We start from the raw sequence: 19,965 nt of genomic DNA on the forward strand, positions 1-19,965 counted from the left end.
TGGCAACGACCATTCTACGTTCGTTGCAATGAATCTACCTAGTTTTAGGCATCCTGCACATGTGGAATTGTACCGAATTTGCCTAATTTCACCTAATGTAAAATGTTTTCAAGGTTGGTGCATGTTGTAGGGTATACGTTGTTCTTTGTAAGGACATTAGTTAATAATAATTCTATTGTGTGGCTCTACCACATTTTGTTTATTGATTCATCTGGTGATAGGCATTTGGATTGTTTCCATCTTTTTGCTGTTAGGAATAATCTTGCTATAAACTTTGTTGTACAAATATGTCAGTCCCTGCTTTCAGTTCTTTGGAAACATACCCAGAAGTAGAATTGTTGGGTGATTGGTAATTGGATCATGTAATTAATCTGTGTAATTTTTTGAGGAGCCAGCACACATTCCATAGCAGCTGCATCACTCAACATTCCCACCAGTGGTGCACACACACCTGGTTGCTGTGTCTGCATCTCTGCAGTGCTGCTTGTTTATGTTTATTGCCAGTAGCCATCTTAGTGGGTGTGACCTCTCCTCTCATGCTTACTTGCTGGCCTTCTCCTCCCTCAGTGTTCTGAGTGCTGACTTCCCCAGGGTTGGCTGGTGCACCTCTTCTCCCTGGGCTACCCCAGCCAGTCTTTTGAGTGTAAACGGCACCAACGTGATGGAAACTCTGAACATTTCCTCTCACGCCACTGAACTATTCTTTCCCCAAACCTCTCCTGCAGTGCTGTCTGTCCCTTTCTCAGTAAATGATGAATCAGGTTTTTTCCCCAATGTCTGGAACCAAAACCTTTTTAAAAAATGACGTGCAGGGGCATAGGGGGAGATTTCTCCATCCCTCTGGGTTCTTGTGCCAGAGGAGTGAATACATTAACATTAGATATAGTATTAGTAGAAAAAGACCAAATTTAGTTCCATATGAGAATTTACATGGTTGTACATTCCAGAGTGAAATTGGATGGGCCAGGGCTTATATCCTGAGCTAAAGAACAGGATAGAGATGAGGGACATCACGGAGCGAGGAGAGACTCACATGACGAGGAGGGGATCACTTCATGTGACAAGACCCTGCCTGTGATGCTTGCCCTGCTACAAGATTCCTTTCTCCGATAAGCTTATTTCTGGAGCCTGCCCTGCATCTGGGCAGTCTTCATATTCTTAATGTAATAGTGACACTTCCTCGAGAACCCTGGGCCTCAGTTGAGCTAGCTCCCTATGTCCACGCCATGTATTGGAAAAAGCCTATCTGGACATTTTGGGTGGCCCATCCTACACTCTCTTGACTCTTTCTCTCTCACTGTACATGTGGCTGTACCTTCAAACCAGAGTCAGATTCGGGTTATTTCTCACTGCCTCCATCTAGACTCTGGTCAAAGCCACTCTTACATTCTGCCCCTGCAAAGGCTCCCAATGGTCTCTTTGCGCCTGAGCAGTCAAAATCCTCCTGGCCTGTCAGTTCTCATGGTGATCTGCCCGTGGTGGTGGTCTGCCAGGCCCACAGGGTCCAGCTCTGCCCTCATTCTGTCCCCACAGCCATCTCATCTCCTTCCACTGTCCCGGCTCCTCCCTGGGAGCAGCCTGGATGCTCATGCTCTTCTAGACATCCACACAGCTCCCTTTCGTGCCCTCCGGTGTCTGAGATGCCTTTTCTTAGGAGGGCCACACTCCTTCCTCAGCACTGATGCCTCTTAACAGGTGGTTTGGTGTTTGTTTTTCCTCCCCCCAGTACCTCTCTGTACTTGGTTATCTGTTCGTGGTCTGTTTACCTCTGCCGTTTCGTTCACAATTGTGCCTCCCTTTAGACCAGTGCTTGGTATGAAGTCTGTTGAGTAAATGTTTGGGAAATGAGTTGAATGTTTGAATTTGTTGACCTCACACAAAGAGCAGCAAGTCACTTCGCCAATGAGTTTATTTGGAAATAACAAAAAGGCATTTTGGGAAGTGCAGACTCCCCCAAACAAAAGCCAGCATCCTCTTCTCTAGCCTTTGGAGGTGTGCTGCTGAACGCCCTCCGCCCTCCTGCCAAGCAGGGCAGCTGGGAGGTACCAGGTGTGTGGGGACCTGTCCTGTGCTCATTGCCCGTGCGCATCTCTCTCCTCCCTTGGGACCGCATTGCAGTGGCTTCTGTATGTGAATTTTCACAAATCTTTGTTCACGTCTGCATAATATGCACTGGCTTTTCTGTAGACTAGAGTTCTAAATTCGGGATCACCAAGGATTTGTGTTTCAGTACTGCCGATTACTTCATTAACCCTGGGATTGCATTATATGTTTGTGGGACTGGTGATGAAAACTGGCATGGTGTCATTTTTTTCTTGACTCCAAGTTGAGGGGGAATGTTACTGTGTTTATTAGCCATCCGTATTTTCTCTTTTGGCTTTTCTGCACATAATCTTTGCCTAGTTTTCCTTTGTGTTGCTTGATTTATGAAAATTTTATAGGCGTTCTTTGTATATTTTGTATGCAGAAATGTTAAATCCTAAAAATCCATGTAGAAAAATGAAACTAAGAATTGATAAAGTTTTGAAAAATATAAAGAAGGTCTTGAAGATACTTAAAGCAGTAGTTCTTGAACATTAGTGTGCATAGAAATCACATAGTAGCTGTTTAAAGATAAGTCTGTCATTAAAAGGTTCCATTTATAGATATGGGGGAGGTGAGGGGAAGGAGGAGGCGGCTGTTTTAAGTATTTGCTGAGCTAACTCTGATATGGTTGGGTCCTTGGATCACAGTTGCTATAAATCTACTGTATTTGTAGTGTTGTGTGTGAGCAAAGCAATAAGCACAACCAGGAACAGAATAGTGTCTAGAAACAGAAGTGTCCAGCTGTGACTAAGTTATTTTATTTAAGTTTATTGAAGATTGTATTTTAGTTAATTGCAGAAAGGTGGCTTGTTTAATGAATGATTCATTTCAAGTCTAGGGGAAAGTTAGCTCTTGCCCTAAACAATGTAAAAAAATAAGCTTTATATCAATTAAAGATCTACATCTAGAAATTATGCAAATACTAAAATATAGGAGACCATTGGCCTAACCCTGGGTGGGTGACGTCTTCTTAATCTGGATCTGAATCCTGGGTGCTGTGAAGGAAAAGATGAACAGATATAGTTGTCCATGTTTACACTCTGAAAGTGATGCTCATTCTAAGATGTGGCAACATAATAAAGTACCTGAGACTGGCTTCCTAGCACTCTTGATTTTCCATAACCACTTCAGTAAATAGTGTGCAATTGGCCAAAAGCTTGTTTGTGTTTGTGTTTGTTTCCCCTTGTTTTTCTAAGACCTTTTCGAAAAGGTAAATGTCCTAATAGCACTTGGCTGGCCCATGCAAGCTGCATCGATGGTACCAAGCTCTCACCCCGTGATTCCCCTCACCACCCCTGGCTTTCGTAACACCGCTCTCTCCAAATTCTCCCACTTTATTTCTTTTCATGGAACTTTCCTCCTCTCTGTCTTGATCTTGCAGTTTTCCTGCATGTTCTCTTTGGACAGCCTGCTCTTCTATCGCATTATGGCTCCATAGCGTGTGCTCTTGCTCCTACTTCTGACCCTTCTTAAGTTCCATGGTTTATAGGTTTGGTGACTCACAGGCATCTTAATCCCATTATCTTCAAGAATATTCACCTCCTTCCCCCCCACCCCACACACCAACTACTTCACCTCATGTGTTTCTCGGTGGAAGGCACCAAAACCATTTCCCCTCCTTTTACTGCCACTGCTCTGATTCGTACTTTATTCTGTTCAGAATTCAGATACAGAAACACCACCCTCGTTATATTATGGAGCTAGAATTCAGCTGTTGGGAAGGACTGGAAGAACAGCTGCTACAGTTGCCACCTTCTGGGACACCAGGAGCCGGAAATCCATGCCACTGGTTCCGTGTCACACTGCTCTACCCTTCTGGTCTGGGAGTGAGGATTACTGCTGACATCTTTGACCTAATTTCCTTGTCTCCGGTTTCTGCTGCCTTCAGGTTATCCTTTGCATATAGTTATTTTCTAAAGCTGTGTACACTGGAATGCAAACCAGATTCCTTCACCAGTATTAAAGGCCACAACTCTTGGACTTTAACAAAACCCTGCTTCTCATCTCTTCACCTCTCTTCCCCCACGGTGCTCTCCCCCACTCTGCTTTTCTGGGTGACTGCTTTCTTGACCACCTGCTGCTTTGGTTCTTATTCAAACTATGTAGAAACTCTCCCCTCTCCTCCCTTTTCCCAGGCTTTAAGATAATAAATTGCTTTTTGGTTTCAGAAGAGTTCAAGAAAATGTAAGAGCCAGCTTCTGCATTTCTGTTCTTAAAGTATATTTATACTCAGTGATTGATACTTAAAGCTTTATATTGTTAGCGCTTCCATTTTGAGTTAACTTTTGTGTAGAAGAAAAGGATCCATTTTCATAATATCCATGTAGATATCCAACGGTTAAGTCCATTCCTACCTGTTGAATTCTTCTGCCATCTTGTAAATCACTTGTCCAGAATACAAGGGCTGATTTCTGGACTCTCAGTTCTGTCATGTTGATTTGTAAGTTGGTCCTGTTGTTAATGAAGGTGCCCTAGCCAGACCACCTCAAGATTCTCAGGACACCTGTCCTCAGGCCGCCTTGCTCAGGCAGGTAGTGTTTTTTGAGCTAAGAGAATGAAATCTTTTGAGGTGAGGAGAAGCTTGTCCTTGCCTGAGTCCCTCACCTTTCCCTAATCTTAAGAAGAAATTGTCCTGTCCTCAGCTTCTGGCCCTTTTCTTCTTAGAAGAAACAATCCCTGCTTCCCCTTTTATGACCTAGAATATAGTTTGGAGGCAGGGGTGTATCCAGTTGTAGGCTTATCAGTGAACATGTCCTTTCAGTTCCGCTCTCAGAACCAAGATAAGGCGCCCTTTTCTTCCAAGTAAGGTCCCATCATCCCCATCCCTAGCACTCAGGTCACTATACACAGGGTAACATTCCAGGTCTGCTCCATTGTTTTTAAGAATTGACAACCATGTAAATTCTCCATATGCATGCTGTCAAATTTTGGCCTTTTTACCTACTAATCTGTCTTAAGAAAATTTATTTGCCCAGTTTTAGAAGAATCCAGATAGGGTGGGGGAATCTCACCCTGAACCCTGATACTAGTGCCACACTGTATTATGATCTCTTTGCAGTAAGTTTTACAATCAAGATGTATGAGCCCTTCAGATTTATTATTCTTTTTCAAGATTGTCTTGCCTGTTCTGGCTCCTCTTAGTTTTCATATGAATTTTGGAATTGGCTTAAAATTTTCCTTATAAAGCAGCAGAGGCTTTGATAAGGTTTTCTTGAATCTGTTCTTCAATTTTGGGAATGTTGTCATTTTAACAATACTGTCTTCATAAGCACAATGGTTTTTATTCATTTAGGTTTAATATCTTTAAACAGTGTGGTTTTCATAATAGTACAAGTTTTGCACTTGTTATGTCCTAGATATAATTGTTTTCTTAACTTTATTTTCTTATTATCCATTGCTAGTATGTAGAAATACAGTTGAGTTTTGTATGTTCACTTACCTCCTATAAACTTTGCTGAACTTTGTTATTTCTATTAGGTTTTTAGTGGTTTCCTTAGGAGTGTTTTCTTCATATAAAGTTAGGTATCACTTGTAGGGTACAGAGGGAGTTTTTAAAGTCACAGTATCTTAAATACAAGCATGTAAAATTTTAGAGAGTATTTGATGAAGTAACACCAGTCTCCTGTGTTATCAAGCTGCCACTGTTCTTTGCAGCTCTGGTGTCCTGGAAGTGGTGGGACCGTTTGTTTTCATTGTGCAGATTCTCTGCATGGGAACTAACTAGTGCCTTACCATACACTGTCAGAAAGTGGCTTGCGTGGGGATCAGTTAGGAGCTTCTGCCTCTTACCAGCTGTCTGACAAATATGGAGGTGTTCCTTATCTTGAAGATTCCAGAGTTGGGCTTGTAGCTTTTTAAGCACGGTCTCCTTTAGTTCTTTGAACATATTCATAATAGCTGCTTTGCTATCTGTGACACGTGGACTCTCAAGGGCAGTTTCTGTTGTCTGCTTCCTCCCTGTGTTTGGGCCATACTTTCCTGTCTGTTTTCACACTTCATGATTTTTTTGTTGTAAGCTTGACATTTCGGACAATATATTTACAGCAGTTCTGAATACTGATTATCGCTTCCCCTTTTCCAGGTTTCTTGTATTGTTTGCTTATTTGTTTTAGTGAGGTTTATCTTTCTCTTGTGCCCAGCTTCTGAGTTGCTTCTCAGAGGGCACAGCCCTAGGATACCCACTGTCACCACTGTCAGGGTGCCCTCTTCTGGAAATTATTAGGGTTTTAGGACGGCCTCTCTGACCTCCAAGTTAAACTTCTGCCTCTATTGATTGGTATCACGCTCACACTTCCTACTGGCAACTGGCTGATTGCTTTGTGTTAGACGAAGCCCTGGACCATAAATCATCCCTTGGTTTGATCCAATTAAAACCAGTTAAATCAGATAGTCTTTGTAGAGATTGTGTTTGAGGCCAGTCTTTGAACAGCTGGCTTTGAACAGCTCCATCCTCCTCCTTAAGCACCTCGTTGGTCTGCTCTTTCACTTGATGCTGCCCTGGAACTACCAGTCTCATCCTAATTGCCACCACTAAAGTGTCTGGTGTTTTGGACAGTGCCATTAGACTTGATCTTCCTTGCTTCCTTTTCCACATGAAGTCAATTGGACCTCTTAGGGGTGCTAGGGGGCTCTCTGTTTTTATAGCCTGCTTCTCCAGCCTGTGTGGAACCAGTGCCAGTTGCTCCAGAGCCTGTAGTAGGACTGCAACTTGTTCTTTGCTCTGTGAGTGGGGTGCTGGGCTGTTGCTGTAGCCGCTCGTCTTCCCTTTCTGTTCACCTCATGAGGGAGCCCAGTTGGTGCCCAATGTGTTCTCTTTACATGTCTGTGGCAGACCAGCATGTAAGTGGGGGCTGGCTGAAAGGGGGTTCCTCAGAACTCTTGACCATGCTTGTCTGGAATAGAAATTACACAATATGGAGCCGGAGGTAGGAGGTGAGAAATGGAGGTAGGAACTAGAAATCCTAGTCCTGGATTTGGACCTGAGTAATTAGTTGTTTGCTTTAGATGTTGAGTAATAATATCTATAAAAATGATATCTTACTTCCTTACCATGTAAAAGCGGTTTCGTCTGCCTGGCATGGGTAGGCACATGGTGCACTCTCTCTTCCCTGTGAGCCCCTGCTCAGATGCCACAGGCCGGAGAGGGCCTTGCGGCCTGCCCATACCCCAGAGCTCCTCTCCAGCCTTGCTGGTCACTTTTCCTCAGTGGGGTTCATTGTCCCTCAGAGGACTCACTACCGCCTGCCATTCATACATGTGTGTCTGTCTCCCCCTTCCAGTGAATGTGTAGGCTGCACGAGAAAGGGGACTTGACGCCTTTGTTCACTTGTGTTCCCTGTGCACAGCAGAGTGCCTAGTGCAGTAGGCTCTGCCCATTGAGTAGTATCTAACACATACAGTAGATTCTCAACAAAGAGGAGAATGCAAAGCATAAAGTGACCAAACTTTGCTGCTTCTTACTTCATAGTTTAGCCTATCTACATTGAAAAATATCTAGAATTATTGTGGGAAGTAAACGTATCTTTGCATTCCGACCCCAGCTGCTTGTTGCTGCCTTTCGTGTGAAAGCCCCACTGGGAGTGAGTGTGTAGTGTGCTGGAGGGTGGCTGCAGGGCTGGCGATGTCTGCCAGGTGCTGAAGAATGGGAGATGGTACTTTGTGGACTCCATACTTTTGTAGGTCTTTCCTGATTTGCTCCCTCGTTGCCACTAGAAGTGTTTGAGGATACTTGGGTCGGTTGTTGAGCCACCTGTTTACAGGTTTCCACAGGTGTGGAAAGTTTTCTGTGTTAATTTCATTATTAGTAGATCCGGTACAATTCTCTTACATATATCAGGAATGGGCAGGAAGGACATTGTTGGGGCAGTATACTAGCTAGTGGTTTGGAGGGGGAAAACTGCCTGTTTAATATAAAGAATTAAAAATATATATTTAAAAATGATCTTGCGCTAACATCTGTCTTTTCCTTCCTTCTAGATCCTTACGGAATCTGTTCCTTCTACTTTTGAGCACTTATGAGTAACCACGTATCTTCAAAACCATCCACCATGAAGCTAAAACAGACCATCAACCCCATTCTTTTATATTTCATACATTTTATAATATCTCTTTATACTATTTTAACATACATTCCATATTATTTTTTGTTTGAGTCAAGACAAGAAAAATCAAATCAAATTAAAGCAAAGCCTGTAAATTCAAACCCTGAGTCAGCATACAGATCTGTCAACTGTTTGGATGGCTTGGCCTCATCATTATACCCTGGATGTGATACCCTGGATAAAGTTTTTATGTATGCAAAGAACAAATTTAAGGACAAAAGACTTTTGGGGACCCGTGAAGTTTTAAATGAAGAAGATGAAGTACAACCAAATGGGAAAATTTTTAAAAAGGTGAGGTGACTTCCATTGCTTTTGCGTTCCCTCTGAATAAAATGTGCTTTCAGAAGTGGTGGCAAGGGACCAGCATGGCCTGCTTCTGCTGGACGCTGATGTTGCAGAAGCAGCAGCTGGGAAGGTGGCCAGGCTGTCCTCTGGTCTTTCGTGTTCCCAGCACTGACGGGTTACTTTTCACAAGATACCGAGAATGCCCCGCTTGGGCGGGGCATCTGTGGCTTAACGCCTGCCAGGACTTGGAATAAAATGTCTAGGGCTGTTTTGTGTCTGAAACCAAGTTCCCTGATAGTACTAGAAACACTGTATGTGCTTCAGATTGCTCTGGGTTTGGGGTGCGACCTACTGTTCCTGTTTTTAATGAGCTCTTGATGCCTTGATACAAGGGTTATGGCCATTGTGTGGTTTTTTTTTTTTAAGAATTTCTTTTCACAAATGTAGACTCTGCCATTGCTCATTTGAAAGTGGCATAAGATATCCTTAGAGGCAGACTGCCCTAGAAGTTAGGAGCCTTGACTAAAGGTTGACTGGATTTGAATCTCAGCCATGTCACTTACTGGCCGTGTGACTTCGGGAAAGCTACTTAACAAGTTAGCCTCAGTTTCTTTATTTGTAATATGGAAGGTGATGATCTTTGCTGACATTACCGGCATTTCTTATGAGCCAGGCTGCTTTCAGAGCTCACATACCTCAGCTTATTTAGGACACACAGTAGCTCTGTAAGTTAGGGTTCCCATCCCTGCTTTGTGGGTGATAGCACCCTGGCGCCAGATAACTAGGTGACTTACCCAAGGACATGGCCAACAAGTGGTGAAGCCAGTACTAGACCCCAAGGCACTCTCCTAAACTAATCCCAGCTTTCACGGAGTTGTTGAGAAGACTGAGAGTGACACACACACACATGCACACGCGTACACACACACACACACACAGAGTGTGACTATCCTGTCCTGACCCTGGTATCTGTAAATTCATTGATTATTCAACAAAGAAATTTGGACTCGAGCTAGAAGTTGGGAAAAATTAGAGGGTGTGAAAACAAATGTTTTTAGTAACTTTCTATCTAAACTACATTATTATTAACTCTACTTACTATTGATGTTTGGCATCAAATTGGCATCTGTGATTAAACTTTTTTCGGAAGTCTTTATGTAATCTGTGCTCTAGCAAGAATGTCTTCCCTCCTGCTTTCTTGTTCACACCCACTCCTTGCAGCAGTAGCAGCATCTGCTCTGATAGGACAATGAGAAGGGACCCTTGTACATCTGGCGCCCCGATGTAGGGGCAGGGCTGCCTTCTGCTCCGAGCCCTGCTAAGAGCCGAGCATGGGTTTAATGATGGCCAGCTTCAGTTCCTTATGTGATAGTGATCTTTATTGGGGGAGGAAGCTAATGATGTAGCAGTTTCTAAAAGTTTCCTCCCTGTATTGGGAAGTGAGGGGTGTGCTTTGGGGATATACCCTAGAATGTATCTGATACAGTTGAAACAAAGATACCTAGACCTTTGTTTCAAATGAATGAACTGTGAAGCTTTGTCCTCATCTTTTCTTAAAGGTATGTTTTGAGATCCCAAGGGAAGAGAGGTAGAAGAAAACGGTGGTGGTGATCTCCTTGAGTGTTGCCACCAGATTGTAGCCATCAGCTTCATGGAGACTGGGCTTTCCTCGCCCAGCACAAAGGGGGAAACAGAGGGTAGAGAGGCACGTTGTTCCCCTTATTTCAAGTTCCACGAGGTTTTCTTGAGCGTGGCAGAGCAGAGCCCCTGGAATGCGTGTCACTGCCTCCTAATTCCAGCTTTGCCAGGAGCTGCCCTGGGTGGGTGGGTTTCCGAGATGGAGAGCAGTGTGAGGCTAGAAAGAGCAGCGAGCAAAAATAATTTCACAGTAGGACAGGAAAGAGTACGGGTTGGCTCACACATTTAGTGATCTAACTACCAGACACAGATTTTTTTCCCTTATAATTTTACACACGCTAGAAGAATATAGGAGGGGCTGTGTAATCATTGTGATTGAGTGTACTATGACACCCTTGTAAATTGATCCACAAAGATAATAGAAAATACTCATTTCTGTCCTCATTAAGTGATCAGCTTTTTTTTTTTTTTTGCTCAATACCTGTTTTGTGTTACTTGTTACTCCACAGTCACTTTTTAAAATTCTCTTCGCGAATTCATAAAATTCTCATACAAAGTTTGTTACGTAAGTTTTCTAGCTCACTGGGACATCCATATCATATTTGACATAGAGGGAAAACAGTGATTACCCTCTGGGCCCAGGTTTGTCATTTGGTTATGATGTTATTTCCCCTATCAGAATAGTGGTGTGTGTCGTCCCCCCCCCCCCCCCCCCCCCGTTCCTCTCCGGTCATCCTGTTCGTTAGAGCTGCTGCTTTGTACAGACGACTCAAGCCCCAAACTCGGAGTCTGATTATTGCCTCTTAGAGTACCCCACTCGCCCCTTTTAAGTCTAATCCTTCCACTCGCATGTAGCAGTGGGATGGGCCCTTTGCAGTGTGACTTAGGCCACCGTGCCAACCACTGAATAACACCCCATCCTCTTCTCTAGCGCCCTTCTGAGGCCTGGCTTCTAATCCAACCTCTCAGCAGCTGGGCGATTTTGAGCAAGTTATCATAGTCTCTCTGTGCCCCCCATTCTCCTTTGAAAACTAGAGACAGTAATAGTAACATCAAAGAGTTAATGTCAGTGCTTAATAACTGAATCCTGTGGACCTGGCACATTTTACAACGTGGAATGCGTGTCACTGCCTCCAGCGACACCAGTAAAGGGTAGCTGCCTGCATCACTGCCTGTCACTGGTCACCTGCATCTCTCGATTATTTTCACTCTCTGACTTATAGACAATTTGTTTATAATAATCTTCATCCACAGAGAGCAGTATTAAATGAAGCCAGTTGTCCACTGTTGAAGAAGGCAGGAAAGTACATATGCTTAGTATTTCTATGCTACGTGGCTAAAGAAAAAAGTCTTAGTTCTTAGAGAGCCTGGACTCTGAGCTACTTGTAAACAATCTTTGTTAAGACTCATTCTTCGGGGTCCTGAATGGCTAAGTACTTGTGCTTTTGTCTTACAATGTCTTCTGAATGTCATCTCTACTTATTTTTATAGTTTTCCTTTGAGATAAGAGGCCCTCATTATCAGCATCATCAAAGCATCTAATTTCATGTTCCTAAACAAAATTAGGGCTTTTTTGGGGGGGGCGGGTTATGGTTTACAATGTTGTGCTCCCCACTTTATTCTCTTCCCTTTTGCTCCCCTTTTAGTAACTTCAGTTCTACAGTTAGATTTCTGGGGTGTTACTGATTTGGTGTTTTAGAACCCTTTGTTTCTTTGTATTCCACTTACAAGTGATACCATCCACTATTTGTCTTTCTCCTTCTGACTTATCTCAGTTAGCCATAATCCCCTCCTGTTCTATCTATGTGTATCATTTTTCACAGCTGAGTAGTATTGCACTATATATCTACACACACACACACACACACACACACACACACACCACATCTTCCTGACCCCCCTCCTCTGTTTAGGGGCACTTAGGTTGTTTCCATAACCTGGTGTTTGTAAACAGCACTGAAGTGAACATACCAGGGTATATATCTTCTCAAAATAGTGTCATAAAATATTAAGTTCCCATGTCCCAGATAATGATGGTGCATGATAATGCTGATGTTTATACATGTGTATATCACACCTGTTACAGAATAAAAATATAGCTAATTCAGTGTGACAGAAGAACTTGGCTGTGGGGACCGTCTTAACCCTTCCCTTGAGTTTACAGATGAGTAACCACTCAGAGACTCCATGGTTGTCGTGCACAGAGCCATGCCGGTCGTTCATTTTTCTGGCTCCCGATCAGGAAAATTGAACAGTTTATGAATCACATAATTGAACTAGACAAATTGAACTGTTGATATTTATGTATCACATAATTCATGGTTGGCAAGGGAGTATTCTTGATTGAATGGTGATCACAACAAAAGTAGATATGGGAGTTACATGTTCAGGTGGCTCTTTTTTTTTTTTTTTTTTTTAATTTGACTTTTTTTTTTTTTTAATTTTATAGAGGCATGTTTATTTATTTATTTGTTTGTTTGTCTTGTTTATACATGCACTGGGTACAGTCAGAAGCACGGGAGGGTGAGAGAATTCACCAGAGCCAGAGAAGGGAGCAGAGCAGGCAGAAGGACCGAAGCACACTGCTGAGGGGAGCAGCGGGCGGCAGGAGAGGTCTGCGCAGATTGTGGGACCCTCCTCTGGTGGCCGGGGAGCAGCCGGGGATCGAACTGGCACTGCAGAGGCCGCGGGCAGCTTCGCAACCCAGCGCTCAACCGCTGCGCCACCGGGGAGGCCCGGCTTTTTTTTTTTTTTTTAAGTAAACTTTTAAAAATGAGGTTGCTAGAGAGAAGTTGAAAGGGCCTCTCAAGGCCCAGGGTGAACTGATGTTGTGATAAAATACACTGTCAGTTCCATACATTGCTGAGCACCTTTCGTGAATGTGCCAGGTTCTGTTCTGGGCAGCAGGGAGACAATAATGAATAAAACAGGTTATTTTTCCATGATTCTTAAAGATTTATATGGAAGGGAGACAATAAAGAATAAGTTAACAGATTTAATAACTACTGTGAAGAAATAAAGCAGATTGGCCATCAGGGGTAACCTCTGAGTAGGTTTTAGTTAAGTGGAGACCAAAATGACAAGGAGGAGCCAACTTCGCAAAGACCTGTAACTTGCACATGAACCCTCCGTACAGTGGAGCAGGATAGTGCAGTGGCTGTCGGACAGGACCAGCCCACTGGGTGAGGCACATAGAATGCAGAATTCTACAACCTTGGGGCCTGGAGAGTGACTGAGCTTGCCTCATTTTCATTCTGCCCTGGCCTCCCCTCTTGGAAGGATGAAAGGACAATGTTCTATTTATAGGAAGAGAGTCCAGGAAAGAGGGTTTGAGATGGGTAGAGAGGCTGGCAATGTCTAGGTCCGTCAGGTATTTGTAGCCAGAATAAAAGTTTTTGGAATCCATTCTTAACTTGAAAGGAAAAAGAATGCAGAGTACTAAGCAGAAGAGTAACCTGATTTAAAAACTTGCTACTGTAGGCTTTGTAGGGCATGGAGGTGGAGACAAGTCAGCCAGTTGGCATGCATTAGGTCAGGGAGAGATGGGCTGCGATGACTGGAGTGGAGTGGAAGGAGATAGCTGGACTTGGGGAGTATCGATTAGACATCTTTGTTGAATAATCGGGTCACTTTGGGGGTATCAGGACTGGTGATGGAAACTCAGGAGACTCTTGAAAGCCTTTGTGGGTTTGGCTTTTGCCAGGAACTCTTCAACTGTTGCTATGCACGAGGGGCTGCAGAGTATGGATTCCGAGGTATGCAGGTATTACATTGGTGATGTTTAATTTCTGATTTCTCAGTGAAGCGTAAAATGGGAGGGAGGAGAAGGTATTTGAGTAGAAAGAAAGTTTCAAGTAGCTATTTTAAGAAAGAGAAAGTGAACATCCCAGGGAAGTGTCTTGGGATTGCTTGGTAGTGAGATCTCTGATCTGGATCTAACAGTGTTAGATCCTCAGTGTAGACAGGGAATAAATACATGTCTGATCACAGGTTGAACTAACCATAGGATTAGTACCTTTTTCTAGCAAAAGTCAGATAAAATTATAGGGTAGAAGGTTGAGTGGCTTAAAGAATTAATCAAATTTAGATTCTGATTATACTTGAATTAAACTCATGATTTGCTCTAGTTGCCACATGGTGGCACCAACATGGGTTTGATCTTTGGAGTATACCCCCAGTAATCCCTTTTCCAGAATATATAGATTCTCTGAAATTTATAAAGATCATCACTTGGCTTCTACAATTCTAGGCCATAACTGATGTTTATTTTTGATTGTAAAATTCTTAATAATTATAATCCAGTTCCTGCACTTTCCGTCCAAATTGTCATCTGTCTTCTCACCCCCACAGAGCTCCTTTTGAAGTCATTGGAGCTCCCGTGCTGAGCATTTCGTGGGGGTGCAGAGCAAGGTGAGAGTTTGGGTCCACTAAAGTTAAATAAAAATTTTAAATATAGTTGCTTTTTTCCATCAAATTAGGAATGTATTTAAGTTCATTCTGGAACAGGACACTAGAGGGCAGTATTTACCTTTTTCAATTTTTATCAACTTTTTATTTCTGCAGGTCTCTTAAATGTTGCAATTCTTGAAAATGAATATGGTTAGATGGCTTTAAGATGTGAGAGATGTATTAATGACAGCCATGTCACTGTATTTTTACAGTGGGGAGGAGCTTTTCAACCATTTTTTTATGTAATCAGAGATTTATGGTCTGATCTAAGTTAGAGAAAATTCCTAAAGCAAAAATATGCTAACCAGCTTTAAACAAGGGGTATTAGTAATGTTGACTTGCTGTTACCTACACTTCTGGTAAACACAGATTAAAATGTTGAAAGCATTTGAGGTTTCAGCAGAGGGTTTTTGATTATATAACTAGTCCCCCTCAAACTAGAGATTAGTTTACTTTGCTTATTCAGAATTAGATACAGTGGTTCAGAGTGAAAAGCCATGACTCTGTCTCTTAGTTTGAATCTGCCAACATTTGTTTGTGAACCACTGTAGCTTTTGATATGGAAATCTAGGAATTCGTAAGCAGGTGGAACCATTTTGGTGTCAGTAGAACTTGGTGCTGGCATAAATTTCAAATAAATCATTAAATTGTTTTTTTATATGAATTTGCCAAATGTTCATTTTTGGCCAGAATGTTGATCTTTAGGATCCCATCAAACCCTGAATATTTTTCAAAATAACCCCCTCTCCTCCATTGAAAACTAAAGACCTAGCTCTAGCTAGCACATGGGTTAAAGTCTCAGCACAATCAAGCTGTCAGCAGCCACTGCAACATGAGTTCGGTCCCTGGCAAAGGAACTGACCTACATGGCGCAGCAGACTTCTCCTATCTTGCCCGCTGCTGCTCTCAGCGGTGTATTTCAGTAGATCTGCCTGTTCTGCTTCCCACTTTATCTCTGGTGAATCCTCTCACCCCCTGCACCTCTGGTCTGCACCCCTGTTCTTGGATGCATACACAAATAATAATAAATCTTAAAAAAATAAAACTAAAGACCTAGCATGGTATGAAAATTGTCACAGGAAATATTGCAAAACAGCTAATTTTCAAAATAGATTCTTTTACTTAAAACTCACTTTCTAGCTTTTTGTTAGAAAAAAATAATCTAATTATGAAAACATGACTTTCTGGTTTGTCATAAAATTTTGAACACATCCTGATAATTTCTAAATTATTTTGGTCGTATTCAAAGCCACTGGTATGCTTTTCTGTTTTATCAGGTTATTCTTGGCCACTATAATTGGCTTTCCTACGAAGATGTCTTCATTAGAGCTTCTGATTTTGGAAATGGCTTACAGATGTTGGGTCAGAAACCAAAGACCAACATTGCCATCTTCTGTGAAACCAGGGCTGAATGGATGATCGCAGCACAGGCGTGCTTTATGTACAATTTCCAGCGTACGTAAGCTTTTTTTCTGCAAGAGGGGAATTACGTCACTATGGGAGAAGGTGGTACTGATGTTTTACTGTATTTTATTCTTAAGAGATTAAAATTCTGATGTTGATTTTTCACTTTGCATCCAATTAGAAAACTCTTTGCTGCAATATAAAATGATGGTCTATCTTGGAAAATTAACCAGTTGTGGAAAATTGTGCAAAGAGGGTTTGAAGCTCTTAATAGTGGACTTCTTGGGTCTGGGGAGCTAGTCCCCCACCCAGTGGTAGCAGTACTGCCACTTGTTCATGCTCGTTTCCTAGCACGTGATGCTTTGGACCTGATAGTCAATGTTTATCTTACTGGTGCTTGTTCTTTTTCATATTTTAGTACTAAGTAGTCAATAACCAATATATTGACATTTTAGAAATCAGTTACAATTCTTTCCAGCTAGACAGTTCCAGATTAACATCTGTAGGTGAAACAAAGTATAAATTAAAATAAAAAGCAACCCTTTGTTTATACTATGGAAGTCTCAGGGTGGTGGGGTGGGGGCTTGGAGTTAGGGAGGTTGAGGAGCACAGTGTGGGATGCAGCCTAGCCGCAGACTGGGTCCGAGGCTCAGGCCCTGTCCCCTCACTGTGGCCTGCACAGGCTGCTTTACACTCTGTGCTTCCCTGGGGTGTTCTGCTTTCTGACTTGCCCTCCTGCCTTCCGCAGTGGTCACGCTATATGCTACTCTTGGAGGCCCAGCAATTGTTCATGGACTAAATGAAACGGAGGTCACCAACATTATCACTAGCAAAGAACTCCTGCAGACCAAGCTGAAGGTGAGGACCGTGCTCCATCAGCACCTGTCTCTTCAGACATCACAGCTTCACGAGCTCTGTTACTGATACTGTATAATCTTTCAGGAATATCATACTTTATTGATCTTTCAGGAATATCATACTTTATTGTCCTCTCGAGAAGAAAAAGTGGATCTCACAAGTAGTGCAGAGTTACAAATTGTTATTCCCATGTCTGGGGATTGTAGCAACACTTTCTTTACTGTACTCATCCATGTTCTGGCCTATAATAAACTTGTAATTTGAAGGATTATTTTTATATAATTCATAAATTTTACACTGGGTTGTGAGTTTCCAGAACTCATTAAAGGGGCAAATGGAAGACTCTGAAACTACAAGAAAAGGAGTTTCTTTAGTCTCCATACAACTCCTGTGAAAACAGCCATCTCTGGGCTTTTTTTTAAAAAAAAAAAATGCAAGAGTATAAGTGAATTCCCGCCCCTTTTCCACATATCCAGTTGACCTCTTAAAGCTTGAGGAACTTCTGGCTGCCCTGGATGGCTCAGACAGCCTGTGCTTCCACGCCCGTCTCTTACCAAAGGCCCCTATGCATACTATGCAGCTCATGCTGTCAAACTGCAGTTTGAATTTCAGACCAATATTTTTCCTTCTGGAAAAAAACCTGCAGTATTTATCCACATCATCTCCCCATTGCTGTTTTTGAGGCAGGATGTCACTTTACTAATTGCCCGATTATTGTGAACGCCTTCTCTTGGGCTGGGTTTGTGTTGAGCCGTTTCCTGAAGCACGTGATGAACCTTGTGTGTTCCAGGACATAGTTTCCTTAGTACCTCGTCTGCGACACATCATCACCGTGGACGGGAAGCCGCCCGCCTGGTCCGAGTTCCCCAAGGGTGTCATCGTGCACACCATGGCTGCCGTGCAGGCCCTGGGGGCGAAGGCCAGCGTGGGTAAGTCCCTTTTCCCCGACTTGTGCATGTCCTGCAGTGACTGTATGCTCCAGAATTATTGCAACACTTGACCCGAAAGCTAGGTCTAGTGATCAGTCAGTTTCCGAGACCATCACTTTGGAAACTGAGGTCTCTGTAGACGCACTTTCATCTACCCTTTAGAGAAAGGCTGAAGAAAAATACAAACAGTAATTGATGAACATTATAACAGCAGTGCTTAGTTGAAATGAATGTGAAATTCTTTTACATTATGTAATTTCCACTTTTCTTTTTCTGGTAGTTTTGGATGGTTTAAAGTTTGTTGTTGTTTTTTTAAAGATTCATTTTAAAAAATGTAGAGGAACAGGGGTGTAGGTAGAGGTATAGGGGGTGAGAGGATTCACTAGACATAGTGGGGAATAGAACAGGGGGATCTACTGAGATACACCGCTCAGGGGAACAGAGGGCAAGACAGGAGAGGTCTGCTGCGCCAGGTAGGTTTATAAATCCTGTCATTACCACACAGCCGCAGTGGCACAACCTAGGTCTTTCCTTTTTCTCGCTGCTTCCACTCGACCTTCTTCACATGGCATCTTTGTATCTCCACACGGCCAGGCCTGGTGACTGTAGGTGTGTCAGAGATATTGGTGAGTGCTCTGGTCTGTGGGGAGGTTCCAAAGCTGCTAGTTAGATGCTGGGACTGTGTTTTCTTTGTAGTGGGAAATGCAGTGCGCCTTGGCAACAGGCACTGCCGCCCTTGGTTTTGAATATGAGATTCAGAAAGTACAGGTTGGCTAGATTTGAATAGAAAAATAGGGAAATTCCCTCACAGAGGAGGAGTGGTGCCTCCAAAGGCTGCTAAGGACTGGTCAGACGGGGAGGAAGGGAACACAGTGTGGCTCTGGAAGGGCAGGAGGGAAGGAGCGAATGTTTCTGAGAAGCAGTTGTCAGTGGGGCCAGGTGTACTGGAGGAGTTGGATGACACGGGATGGTAAAAGCACCACCAGATTTGGCAAATGTCACCTTAGATTAGTCTCTACTGGAGGTGGACAGCAGTGCCATGAGCTGAAGGAGTAAATGACACATTAGTGAGCAAAGACTTGAATGAAAACAGACTGGGCAGGAGAGAAACGGTTCACTTGGGAACATGTTTTAAAAGTCTTCGTGTTGTCCCCTGCACGCCCCCCTCCATCCCAGCTTCTTTCGAAGTCCACAGTTAAGGTAGTTCTAAGAGTTAAGGTAGTTCTAAGGGAGTGTCCACGACCCATTTCTCTGTGTCTCCCATCATGCTCCCTCTGGAGGACCAGGCTGCTATCCTTATGCTTGTGCATGTGGAGGCCACTGTCTAACCCGGAATTCTGAGTGTGACCAAGTTAACTTCAGCGCCCCGAAGCAGAGAACATTTTTTAACAAGCCACCATACGCTCCTAGTTGAATTGCTAGAAAGGAGCCTTTCATCCCTACCTCCTTTCTCCTTGTCTTGTTAGGTAGCCACATAGCAATCCAAGTGATCCCTATCATAGGTGACGAGAAGACCCTGTTCCACCCCACCCCGGGGTGAAGTCCAAAGTCCTTGGCACTGCCTGAGGACATGATGTGTCCTGGCTGCTACTTCTTTGTTTTCTGCTCATCCCACCGCACACTTCTAATTGGTCTTTACATATGCCAAGATGTTTGTACCTCAGAGTCTTCACACTTGCTTATTTTCTCCTTGAAACTATCTCCAAGTTCCAGGGTTCTCACAGATCCATTTCAGTTTATTCAGATCTTCACAAATATGTTAACTGTAAGAAAGGCCCTTCCTGATTTTTCTATCTAAATAAGTAGCATCTGCTATCATCTCAGCCTGCCTTACTTTCATTTTTCTTCATAGATTTATGCCTGTCTTATCGCCATTGAATATACATTCTTTAGATATGTTTTCGTGGTCTCTACAATTAACAGTTGTTGAATTAACAGGTAAATGATTATGAAAAAATGGTAATATGATTGAATTCCTCAGTTTTGGTGTATGTTTTTACTTTACTTTCAATACAGAAGAGAGACCTCATAGCAAACCTGCGCCCTTGGATATTGCAGTCATTATGTATACAAGTGGCTCCACAGGGCTTCCGAAGGGGGTCATGATCTCTCACAGTAACCTTGTTGCTGGCATAACTGGGATGGCGGAAAGGATTCCATGCCTGGGGTATGTCTTTCTAAATAAAGTGGAGTGGTCCAGTATTCATATCTTTCTT

General features: G+C 43.0%; 1 protein-coding gene across 3 annotated transcripts in view; it reads left to right on the forward strand.

Annotated features, from left to right (window-relative positions):
• Positions 1-19,965, forward strand: part of ACSL3 (acyl-CoA synthetase long chain family member 3) — a 58,777-nt gene that overhangs the window by 25,162 nt on the left and 13,650 nt on the right. For 2 of the 3 annotated variants that reach the window (XM_037524137.2, XM_037524135.2), the window contains exons 2-6: positions 8,062-8,477; positions 15,836-16,013; positions 16,711-16,820; positions 17,611-17,749; positions 19,766-19,916. In XM_037524137.2, the coding sequence (XP_037380034.1) occupies positions 8,100-8,477; positions 15,836-16,013; positions 16,711-16,820; positions 17,611-17,749; positions 19,766-19,916 (956 nt within the window). In that variant the 5' untranslated portion in view covers positions 8,062-8,099. Of the gene's footprint in view, positions 1-3,828; positions 3,974-8,061; positions 8,478-15,835; positions 16,014-16,710; positions 16,821-17,610; positions 17,750-19,765; positions 19,917-19,965 lie in introns of those variants that run through there. The other variant, XM_037524136.2, reaches the window with a different exon arrangement.

Source organism: Talpa occidentalis, unplaced genomic scaffold (assembly GCF_014898055.3).
Source record: "Talpa occidentalis isolate TD23 unplaced genomic scaffold, MPIMG_talOcc4v2.1 talOcc4.3, whole genome shotgun sequence".
Taxonomy (NCBI): Eukaryota; Metazoa; Chordata; class Mammalia; order Eulipotyphla; family Talpidae; genus Talpa; species Talpa occidentalis.